Source organism: Pristiophorus japonicus, chromosome 10, assembly GCF_044704955.1.
Source record: "Pristiophorus japonicus isolate sPriJap1 chromosome 10, sPriJap1.hap1, whole genome shotgun sequence".
NCBI lineage: Eukaryota > Metazoa > Chordata > Chondrichthyes > Pristiophoridae > Pristiophorus > Pristiophorus japonicus.
This window is the reverse complement of record NC_091986.1, coordinates 220869130-220880806: the sequence shown is the minus strand read 5'-3', so window position 1 is coordinate 220880806 and position 11677 is coordinate 220869130. Positions and strand designations below refer to the sequence as shown.

The following is an 11677-nucleotide window of genomic DNA, read 5'->3' as shown; positions in this document are numbered from 1 at the left end:
ATTGGATCAGCCTGGTCGATGCAACCTGTCCTTGGGTACAGTGCCAGCCGTTTAGTCTCACCTGGATGGGGCAGTCGGTCTTTCAGCCAAGAGAAGTGTGGCTCAATAAACTTTCTCAGTTTGATATATGTTTTAATTTATGTTTACATCAAAGTCTTTTATACTGAGGAACAAGCAGGATAAAATGGAAGACGGTACATCACAACAGAACCGGCAATGCCAGATATGGGCTGAGAATCGAGGTTTCCCGGAGCGAGGCGATGACACAAACCGCCAGATTTTTCAGTTGTGGAGCTGAGAGAGAGGAGATGGAACATGCAGCAGGACTGATGGGTTTTGAGGATGTCTTTAAAGGTGGACAACAGTCTGCTCCCAACCTGCCTCCAATTCACAGCCTCGCCGAGGCTGTTGCTGGGAAACGGGGCCCTCTGACTGGGCCGGAGTCTGTGGCTGACCTGGATCGTGCTGGCAGAGGGTACCTGTCCCCATGCCAATCTCCTGCACTGCGATGGGGGCAAAATAGAGGGAAGATCTAGAACTTACAGCACAGAAAAACGGTGTCTATTCTGCACGTCTCCTCCCACTCTACATCTCATCCCATTGGCATAGCCTTCTATTCCTTTCCCCCTTGTGCTTATCCAGCCTCCCCTTAAAGGCCTCTGAGCCATTCGCCTCAACCACTCCCTGTGGCAGCGAGTTCCACATTCTCACTACTCTCTGGGTAAAGAAGTTCCTCATTAGTGATTATCTGGTCTCGCCCGCAAGTGGGAACATCTTCTCTACGTCTACCCTATCGAACTCTTTCATAATTTTAAAGACCTCAATCAGCTCACCTCTCGGTCTTCTCTCTCCTGGAGAAAAGAGCCCCCAGCCTGTTCAGTATACCCTCTCAGAATTCTGAGCTTACGATCTCTCCCACTGTTGACATCCACCCGTTGTGAACGAGAATCCCAGTCTTGGTTCAGTTACCAATAACTGCTGCAGATTTAAGAAACCCTGTTTCCTGCACTTTTCCAGCTCCCGGTTCTTCAATGGCAAATTTGGGGATATTGAAAAACCCCTTGGGAACCCTTTCCATGTTAAGTTTTGTTCACCATAACCGCGGGGACAGAAGTGGAATCCTCTCATCCGTTTGTTTCCTTCTGTGTTCCCATTCTGTCTCTCGGTGCCTCTAAAAGACGATGCACCGTCCAATCGCAATATTAACACACCCACCATCAACGGTGATGACTGTACTTCATTGGCTCTAAAGCGCTTTGGGACATCCTGACGTTATGAAAGGAGCTATATAAATGCAAGTCCTTTCTGTGTACAGTGTTACATTGCATTTAGCCCGTACCTCAGCTGGGAATGTTCACCACTGAGGCTGAGGGGGGGAGGAGGGAGGAGGGGAGGAGGGGAGGGGGGAAGTGACCCTTAAATAGAAATTTTCACACACAAAAAGAGACAACAATATACTCCCACTCTCAACTCCCCCGATGGCTGGCTGGGTAACTGCTGCCCCACAGGTTCCACGGCTGCTCTGCACTTTTGCCTAATCTGAACCCGGGGTGGGGGGGGGGGGGCTACACTTTGGCCTCGGTGTGAGGGAGGGAAAAAATCCACCGGGGTTCCTGCACCGGATGGTCATCAGTGACCCTCTGCTGGGCAGGAGGGGAGGTGTGGAAAGAATCAGGCTTGATTGTGATGCCGCTGTGGTCAAATATCACACATTGTCTGGGTTCATGCATGAACAAAATAAGCCATTTGTGTGAAGTGCCAGAGGGCTGCCCAAGCTCATGCACGGAATAGGCGCCTTAAGAGGAAAAAAAAAAGACATACTCGCACATGCACATGTATACTTGCACACACGCATGGTCGCACACACACATATACTCACACATGCACATACAAGCATGCATGCTCTCACACATTTGCATGCTCATGCACACACGCATGTTCACGCTTGTGCACGTACACGCATGCTCGCACAAATGCATGCTCACGCATTTATCCTCTCACATGCACACTTGTACACACACATGCATGCTCATATACCCAGGCATGCATATACGCACACACATGACTATGCACATACACACGCATGCATACATACAACTGCTCTTAAGATCTGGGAGTGATATTTCCGAATATAGCGAAGAATTGCCCCTACGTCTATCTCGTCGCTGGTCGTGCCACTAAAAGATGTTTCTCATCACGTCCTCGACGGTGAAGAGACAGAAGGTGATTTGTTCCCAGTAAGATTCAGCACCGCACTCGTACAGACAGGCGAAGGTGGTCCCGTCGAGGTAGGTGAGGTCGGAGTACCCGCTGGGCCCGGTCTGGATAACCCATGGGCCGTGCCAGCGCTGGGTCTGGAGTGGCGCAGGATTGAGATTGATGTAAACGCCCAGGTTGGTCCGGTTGCGTTTACGACACAGACAGCCAGGTTGGCCAGTCGGGTGCGTGTACAGGAGCCAGGACGTCCAGCTCCATGGGCCCGGCTGTCTGGGCTTCAACCCATCGGGCAGGATCCCGGCGACTGCCTTCGGGGCACAGAAGCTAGCCAAGCTCCCCTGGCACCCGCCCTTAGTTTCCACCAGCCCCTTGGCCAGCCAGGCGACCTCGAAGCGGCCGGGCTCCATGCTGACTGCCTCCATCCTGCGCCGGCCGCTTGTCCGGGCGTTGCAGTACAGCACATAGCTGTCAGCGCAGGTGATTTCCGCCAGCTCGCACTCCACCGCCTGGTACTGGGTTATCGGCTCCCCCACCCGCCAGCTCTCGCCGCCGTCGTCACTGTAGAAGCAGAACGAGTGCGGCGCCGTGCAGAACCCAGGCGGGAGCAGCCAGCAACACCTCCTGATGATGTAGGCGTAGGCGGGCACCAGCAGCCTGCCGCTGTGCGCCTGGATGCCGTGTCCCGGCCCCACCGCGAACGTGCCCCACTTGCAGATCCGCTTGCCGATGACCCTGCTCGTCAGGTCAGTCAGCGCACTCCAGCTGGCCCCGGCATCGTGGCTCACCACGTAACACAGCTTGCTGGCATTCTTCCCGCACAAGATCTGCATCGCCTCCGACATCCTTTCCTTCACGCAGTTGAAAAACAGGTAGACCGTCGCCCGTTCCCGCTCGTACACCGGGCACGGGTTCATGGTCCGGTAGCCCGGCAGTCTGGCCGTCTCCAACGGTACCGCGTCCTCCCACTGGGAACGGGAAAGACAACTCGATCAGGGCACAGGCCATCCCCCGCACAATCTGTCCCAGAGCAGGGGGGGGAGGGGGATGGGTGGGGAAGAGTTGGGGTGAAAGGGGAACCGAGGTGGGGTGGAGAATGGGTGGGGTGAATGGGGATGGCTGAGGAATAGTTGGGGTAAAAGGGTTAGCAGGATGAGTGGGAATAGTTGGGGTGAAAGGGGAACGGGGGTGAGGTGCGGTACATTAAGCCAACACACCATGCCACAGTCCTATTCCACCACCGCGCGTTACCAGTCTAGACCATGCCATCGCAGATTGCCCTGGGCACATTGTAGTGGCCGATGGCACTTCTGTCACCAAACGCTTCCAGCCGCGAGGCTCCTCTGGCAGCCACTGGTCACTCCCCACTGATCTCCATGAGCCATCTTTCAGACAAGACGTCAAACCGAGGCCCTGCCTGCCCCTTTGGGTGGGTGTAAAATTCCCAGGGCCACTATTTCAGAGAAGAGCAGGGGAGTGGGGAAGGTGGTAGTGGGCCGCCATCTTGAAGCGTTGATCAGGTTACTTCAGCAAGCACAAGAATCGTCAGGGAGTGAGGGGCTGGAGTCACGTGGAGGCCAGACAGGGTAGGGGTGGAAAATTCCCTCCGCTGAAGGGCAATGGTGAGCCAGTTGGGTTCTGATGACAATCCATGCAGCTTTGATGGTCAGTTTTTCTCTGGTGCCAGCACAGATTGAATTCGATTTCACGGGACAATTCGAGCAGAATCGCTGTTGGTTTGGGCCTTTACTGTGGTTGTGGCACACACTGCGATATGTGTGCGCACCGGGTCCGTGCAGCAGAGCTGGTCTCCAGTCATCTTGGTTAACCCTTGCCACTGGACCAAGACCTAGCTCGGGTCAAGCCCGTGTGGTGGCTGGTGTGCAACGGCCACCCCACGTTAAAAGAATCCACCCACAGGCATCTTCCACCCTTCAACATGTAGTTCAGGATCTGGAATATTAGGTCCTTCATTGAAACACCTGAGAACTGATCCCTTTTTGGCGTGGGAGCAAGTCATTTTCGCTTCGAGGGGCCACCTATGATGATGAAATTTCTGGCTACCTGTCAGAAAAAAACAGCTTAAAAAAGTCATCCTCGGGATGTGGGCATCACTGGTGATGCAGACATTTACTGGCCATCCTCCTGGTTACCCTTGAGAAGGTGGTGGTGATACGACAGAGTGCCTCGCTGGGACTGGAGTCACATATAGGCCCAGACCGGGTAAAGACGGCAGATTTCCTTCCCTAAATCGGCATTTGTGAACCAGTTTTACCACAATCCAAAAACAGGGTCATGGTCACTTTTACTGATCCCAGATTTTTATTTCCAGTTTTCTAAAGCTGAATTCAATTTCAAACTGCCCTGGGTGGGACTTGTACTCAGGTTCCCGGCAACATCCCCAGCATTGAAGCACTGACCACACTTGATCAGCTCCGCTGGGCAGGCCACATCATCCGCATGCCCGACACGAGACTCCCAAAACAAGGGCTCTACTTGGAACTCCTACACGGCAAACGAGCCAAAGGTGGGCAGAGGAAACGTTACAAGGACACTCTCAAAGCCTCCCTGATAAAGTGCAACATCCCCACCGACACCTGGGAGTCCCTGGCCCAAGACCGCCCTAAGTGGAGGAAGTGCATCCGGGAGGGCGCTGAGCACCTCGAGTCTCGTCGCCGAGAGCATGGAGAAAGCAAGCGCAGGCAGCGGAAGGAGCGTGTGGCAAACCAGACTCCCCACCCACCCTTTCCTTCAACCACTGTGTCCCACCTGTGACAGAGACTGTAATTCCCGTATTGGACTGTTCAGTCACCTGAGAACTCACTTTTAGAGTGGATGCAAGTCTTCCTCGATTCCGAGGGACTGCCTATGATGATGATGAACATAACCACCGACACCACTCTACCCTTTCTTTCTCGGTTTCAAAATCATCTATCTGTGCCACTTTAAATTATGCGGGATGCTCACGAGCGGTCTCTTGTCGTGGATGGTACCTACCTTCACCGATCCCTGGTCCAGCTTCCCTCTTCTCAGCACCAGAACCTTGGCATCCAGGTCTCGGGCGGAGGTTCGTTTCTCCGCAAATGCTAAAAAGGTTTGGTTCTTCTTGAGGTAGAGAAGCGAGGGGATGCGATACACCACTCCGCTCTCCTCCTCCTTCTTGAACAAGGTGACTTTATCAGGAAGGTGGCCCGTTGCCATAATTGGTGTCCCTGCAACGAGGAAAAGGGAGAAAAGAATATATATAAATATATCTTTGGCGTCTCTGCGGCGTGTAAATAAATAAATAAAATGACACAGGTGCTGCAGTGGGATGCGAATTCCCTCCTGCGGCAAGACAGTGGGGTCCAACTTTAAAAAGAAAGACTTGCATTTCTGTAGCACCTTTCATGACCACTGGACGTCTCAAAGCACTTTGCAGCCAATGAAGTACTTTTTGAAGTGTCATCACTGTTGTAATGTAGGAAGCGAGGCAGCCAATTTGCACACAGCAAGCTCCCGGAAACCGTAATAACCCAGATAATCTGCTTTAATGATGTTGATTAAGGGATACACGTTAAAACAATCCACACACAGGCATCTTCCATCCTTCAGGATGTAGTTCGGGATTTGGAATATTGGGTCCTTCATTGAAACACCTGTGAACTCATCCCTTTTTGGTGTGGAAGCAAGTCATCCTCGATATGAGGGACTGCCTATGATGATGATGAAACACCAGGGAGAGCACCCTGCTCTTCTTCGAAATAATGCCATGGGATCTTTTGCAACCACCTGAGGGGGCAGACGGGGCCTCGGTTTAATGCCTCATCTGAAAAACAGCACCTCCGACAGTGCAGCACTCCCTCAGTACTGCCCCTCCGACAGTGCGGCCCTCCCTCAGTACAATAAGAACATAAGAAATAGGAGCAGGAGTAAGCCATTTGGCCTCTCGAGCCTGCTCCACCATTTAATACGATCATGGTTGATCTGATCTTGGCCTCAGCTCCACTTCCCCGCCCACTCCTCATCTCAGTTTTAAATGGCAAGCCCCTTATTCTGAGACTATGTCCCCTAGTTTTAGTTTCCACTATGAGTGGAAATATCTTCTCTGCATCCACCTTGTCAAGCCCCCTCATTATCTTCTATGTTTTGATAAGATCACCTCTCATTCTTCTGAACCCCAATGAGTATAGGCCCAAACTACTCAATCTATCTTCATAAGTCAACCCCCTCATCTCCAGAATCAACTTAGTGAACCTTCTCTGAACAGCCTCCAATGTAAGTATATCCTTCCTTAAATACGAAGACCAAAACGGTACGCAGTACTCTAGGTGTGGCCTCACCAATACCCTGTACAGTTGTAGCAGGACTTCTCTGCTTTTATACTCTAGCCCCCTTGCAATAAAGGCCAACATTCCATTTGCCTTCCTGATCACTTGCTGTACCTGCATACTAACTTTTTGTGTTTCATGCACAAGGACCCCCAGGTCTCTCTGTACTGCAGCACTTTGCAATTTTTCTCCATTTAATTTATAATTTGCTTTTCTAGTTTTTCAGCCGAAGTTGATAACCTCACATTTTCCCACATTATACTCCAGCTGCCAAATTTTTGCCCACTCACTTAGCCTGTCTATATCCCTTTGCAGATTTTTTGTGTCCTCCTCACAATTTGCTTTCCCACCCATCTTTGTATCATCAGCAAACTTGGCTACATTACACTCGGTCCCTATATCCAAGTCATTAATATAGATTGTAAATAGTTGAGGCCCCAGCACTGATCCCTGTGGCATCCCACTAGTCACTGTTTACCAACCGGAATATGACCAGTTTATCCCGACTGTCTGTTTTCTGTTAGTTAGCCAATCCTCTATCCAATATATTACCCTCAATTCCTCGCAGCCATGCTCCACCTCACAGTCAACAAGCTCCACGCTGGAGTGGAACTAAACTACAGAACCAGTGGGAAGCTGTTCAACCTTCGTCGTCTCCAGGTCCAAGACCACCCCAACCTCTGTCATCGAGCTACAGTACGCGGACGACGCCTGCATCTGCGCCCATACAGAGGCTGAACTCCAAGTCATAGTCAACGTATTTACTGAGGCGTACGAAAGCAGGGGCTTTACGCTAAACATCCGTAAGACAACGGTCCTCCACCAGCCTGTCCTCGCCGCACAGCACTGCCCCCCAGTCATTAAGATCCACGGCGCGGCCCTGGACAACGTGGACCATTTCCCATACCTCGGGAGCCTCTTATCAACAAGAGCAGACATTGACGACGAGATTCAACACCGCCTCCAGTGCGCCAGTGCAGCCTTCGGCCGCCTGAGGAAAAGAGTGTTTGAAGAGCAGGCCCTCAAATCTACCACCAAGCTCATGGTCTACGGGGCTGTAGTGATACCCGCCCTCCTGTATGGCTCAGAGACATGGACCATGTACAGTAGACACCTCAAGTCACCACCAACGATGTCTCCACAAGATCCTGCAAATCCCCTGGGAGGACAGACGCACCAACGTTAGCGTCCTCGACCAGGCCAACATCCCCAGCATTGAAGCACTGACCACACTGTCGGAGGGGCAGTGTTTCGGATAGGACATTAATCAATGGCCCTGTCTGCCCTCTCGGGTGGACGTAAAAGATCCCTCGGCCACGGTTGCGACAAAAGAGCAGGGGCGATCTCCCCGGTGTCCTGGGGCCAATATTTATCCATTGACCAACATCACTAAAACCGATTATCTGGTCATTATCACCGGGCTGTGTGTGGGAGCTTGCTGTGCGCAAATTTCCTGCCACCTTTCCCACATTACATCAGTGACCGCACTCCAAAAATAGGTAGTCCCACCAGCTTTGGGACGTCCCGAAGGCGTGAAAGGCGCTATATAAATGCAAGTTCTTTCTTTTCTTTTGCAATAAATAAGTTTTGTACATAAACATAATATAAATTCAAGGCAATAAAGCAATATTTATATATATATAATATAATGAAGTGACCCAACTGCAGAAGGCGCAATATTTCTATCAGCGGCTAGGCCCTTGCAGGGGGCCGGGTAGGCCCCGAGCCTGGGGGTCGCGTTAGGCTCCGGCCCCGTGGGCAGAACCCCGCCCCCGCTGATTCTCCAAAGCGCAACCCGAGGCCCAGCCGCCGCTCTCACGCTTTTATTTTAATTTAATTGAGTGTTTTTTTTTCTTACCTCAGGCTCTGCAGGCCCCGTCTCTGTGGCAACTCGCTCCCACTGCGCGCTGGACTCTGGGAGTTGCAGTCTTTTCCGCTCCAGAGCGCTGCGCATGCGCCGGGGCGCGGTGCGCTCTGGGAGTTGTAGTTCCTCCCCCAGACTCTGGGGACCTGGCTCTCCTCACTCAGCATCTTCCATTGGGTGGGAAACAATAACTGGGGGACTTAGCTTTAAGATGATTGGCAAAAGAACCCAGAGGCAACCTGAGGTAATATTTTGTTAAAAGCGCTTTGAAGTATTTTTTTAAATGTAGTTACTGTTGTAATAAAAAAGAAAGACTTGATAATAATAACTTGTATTTATATAGCGCCTTTAACATAGTGAAACATCCCAAGGCGCAACAGTGTTACAGACAAACAGATAAATTTGACACCAAGCCACAGAAGAAATTAGGTCAGATAATCACAAGCTCGGTCAAAGAGGTAGGTTTTAACGAGCGTCTTAAAGGAGGAAAGAGAGGCAGAGAGGCGGAGAGGTTTAGGGAGGGAGTTCCAGAGTTTAGGGCCCAGGCAGCTGAAGGTACGGCCACCGACGGTTGAGTGATTATAATCAGGGATCTTCTAGAGGCCAGAATTTGAGGAGCGCAGACATCTTGTGGGGTTGTGAGGCTGAAAAAGATTGGAGAGATAGGAAGAGGTAGTCATTTATAAATGCAAAAGACTTGCATTTATATAGCGCCTATCACGACCGCCGGACGTCTGAAATCGCTTTACAGCCTACTTTTGGAGTGTAGTCACTGTTGTAATGTGGGAAACGCGGCAGCCAATTTGCGCACAAGCAAGCTCCCACACACAGCAATGTGATAAATGACCCAATAATCTGTTTTATTGATGTTGGTTGAGGGATTGGTTAGGACACCGGGGAGAACTGCTCTTATAGAATCATAGAATGCTTACAGCAAGGAAGGCGGCCACTCGGCCCGTTGAGTCCGTGCCGGCTCTCTGCAGGGGCACCTCAGCCAGTCCCACTCCCCCGCCCTTTCCCCGTAGCCCTGCAAATGTTTTTCTTTCAGGTACTTATCCAACTCCCTTTTTGAAAGCCGTGATTGAGTCTGCCTCCCCCACCTTCTCAGGGCGTGCATTCCAGATCCTAATCACTCGCCGGGTAAAAATGTTTTGTCTTACATCATCTTTGGTTCTTTTGCCAATCGCCTTAAATCTGTGACCTCTGGTTCCTGACCCTTCCACCAATGTGAACAGGTTCTCTCTCTCTACTCTGTCCAGACCCCTCATGAATTTGAACACCTTGATCAAACCTCCTCTCAACCTTCTCTGCTCCAAGGAGAATAACCCCAGCTTCTCCAGTCTACCCACGTCACTGAAGTCCCTCATCCCCGGAACCATTCTCGTAAATCTTTTCTGCTCCCTCTCTAAGGCCTTCACATCCTTCCTAAAGTGCGGTGCCCAGAATTGGACACAATACTCCAGTTGGGGCCGAACCAGTGTTTTATACAGGTTCATCATAACTTCCTTGCTTTTGTACTCTGTGCCTCTATTTATGAAGCCCAGGATCCCGTAAGCTGTTTAACCGCTTTCTCAACCTGCCCTGCCACCTTCAGTGATTTGTGCCCATATACCCCCAGGTCTCTCTGTTCATGCACCCCCTTTAGGATTGCACCCTTTAGTTTATATTGCCTCTCCTCATTCTTCCTACCAAAATGTATCACTTCGCACTTTTCTGCGTTAAATTCCATCTGCCCCGTGCCCGCCCATCCCACCAGCCTGTCTGTGTCCTCCTGAAGTCTCTCACTACCCTCCTCACTGTTCACTACACTTCCAAGTTTTGTGTCATCTGCAGATTTTGAAATTGTGCCCTGTATACCCAGGTCCAGGTCATTAATATATATCAGGAAAAGCAGTGGTCCCAGTATCGACCCCTGGGGAACACCACTGTATACCTTCCTCCAGTCCGAGAAACAGCCGTTCACCACTACTCTCTGTTTCCTGTCACTGAGACAATCCGTATCCATGCTGCCACTGTCCCTTTTATTCCCTGGGCTTCAACTTTGCTGCTAAGCCGATTATGTGGCACTTTGTCAAACGCCTTTTGGAAATTCATGTACACCACGTGAATTACCCTGATCAAACCTCTCTGTTACCTCATCAAAAAACTCAATCAAGTTGGTTAAATATGATTTGCTTTTAATAAATCCGTGCTGGCGTTCCTTAATTAATCCACACTTGTCCAAGTGATAATTTTGTCCCTGATTACTGTTTCTAAAAGCTCTCCCACTCCTCAGGTTAAACTGACTGGCCTGCAGTTACTGGGTTCATCCTTACACCCTTTATTGAACATTTGCAAATCTCCAGCCCTCTGGAACCACCCCCGCTTCTAAGGAAGATTGGAAGATTTCTTCCTTCACTTCCCTCAGCATCCTAAGATGCATCCCGTCCCCTCCTGATGATTTATCTACTTTAAGTACAGCCAGCCTATCTAGTACCTCATCTTTATCAATTCTTATCCCATACAGTATCTCCTTTACCTCTTCCTTCACTCTGTCTATGGCAGCATCTTCCTCCTTGGTGAAGACAGATGCAAAATACTCATTTAGTACCTCAGCCATACCCTCTGCCTCCATGCATAGGTCTCCTTTTTGGTCCCTAACCATCCCCATCATCATCGGCAGGCCCTCGGAATTGAGGAGGACTTGCTTCCACTCTTAACATGAGTTCTTAGGTGGCTGAACAGTCCAATACGAGAACCACAGTCCCTGTCACAGGTGGGACAGACAGTCGTTGAGGGAAAGGGGTGGGGAGTCTGGTTTGCCGCACGCTCTTTCCACTGCCTGCGCTTGATTTCTGCATGCTCTCGGCGATGAGACCACTTAGGGCGGACTTTGGCCAGGGACTCCCAGGTGTCGGTGGGGATGTTGCACTTTAAGAGGGAGGCTTTGAGGGTGTTCTTGTAACGTTTCCTCTGCCCACCTTTGGCTCATTTTCTGTGAAGGAGTTCCGAGTAGAGCGCTTGCTCTAACCATCCCCACTCCTCCTATTACTACCCATTTACCATTTATTCAAAATAGTGCAACGGGATCTTTTACGTCCACCTGAGAGCGCAGACGGGGCCTCGGTTTAACATCTCATCCGAAAGGCAGCATCTCCGACAGTGCAGCACTCCCTCAGTACTGCCCCTCCGACAGTGCAATGCTCCCTCAGTACTGCCCCTCCGACACTGCAGCACTCCCTCCATACTGCACTGGGAGTGTCAGCCCAGATTTTGGTGTTTAAGTCGCTGGAGTGGGACTTGAACCCTC

At 50.9% G+C, this 11677-nt stretch overlaps 1 protein-coding gene across 1 annotated transcript; it reads right to left on the bottom strand.

Moving 5' to 3' along the window:
• Positions 1 to 414: 414 nt before the first annotated feature.
• Positions 415 to 8525, bottom strand: LOC139275316 (sialidase-3-like). Its single transcript, XM_070892608.1, has 3 exons — positions 8383 to 8525; positions 5212 to 5426; positions 415 to 3182 (listed from the first exon to the last, which is right to left on the bottom strand). The coding sequence occupies exons 2-3, from the start codon at positions 5413 to 5415 to the stop codon at positions 2178 to 2180; spliced, it is 1209 nt and encodes a 402-aa protein (XP_070748709.1). The 5' UTR covers positions 5416 to 5426; positions 8383 to 8525; the 3' UTR covers positions 415 to 2177.
• Between the last annotated feature and the right edge of the window lie 3152 nt (positions 8526 to 11677).

Bases quoted from the DNA above. Each gene is read 5' to 3' on its own strand.
- LOC139275316 (XM_070892608.1), bottom strand. From the start codon at position 5,415: ATGGCAACGGGCCACCTTCCTGATAAAGTCACCTTGTTCAAGAAGGAG. The intron at 3,183-5,211 runs GTAGGTACCATC...TCCCGTTCCCAG, and splicing joins TGGACCAGGGATCGGTGAAG to TGGGAGGACGCGGTACCGTT.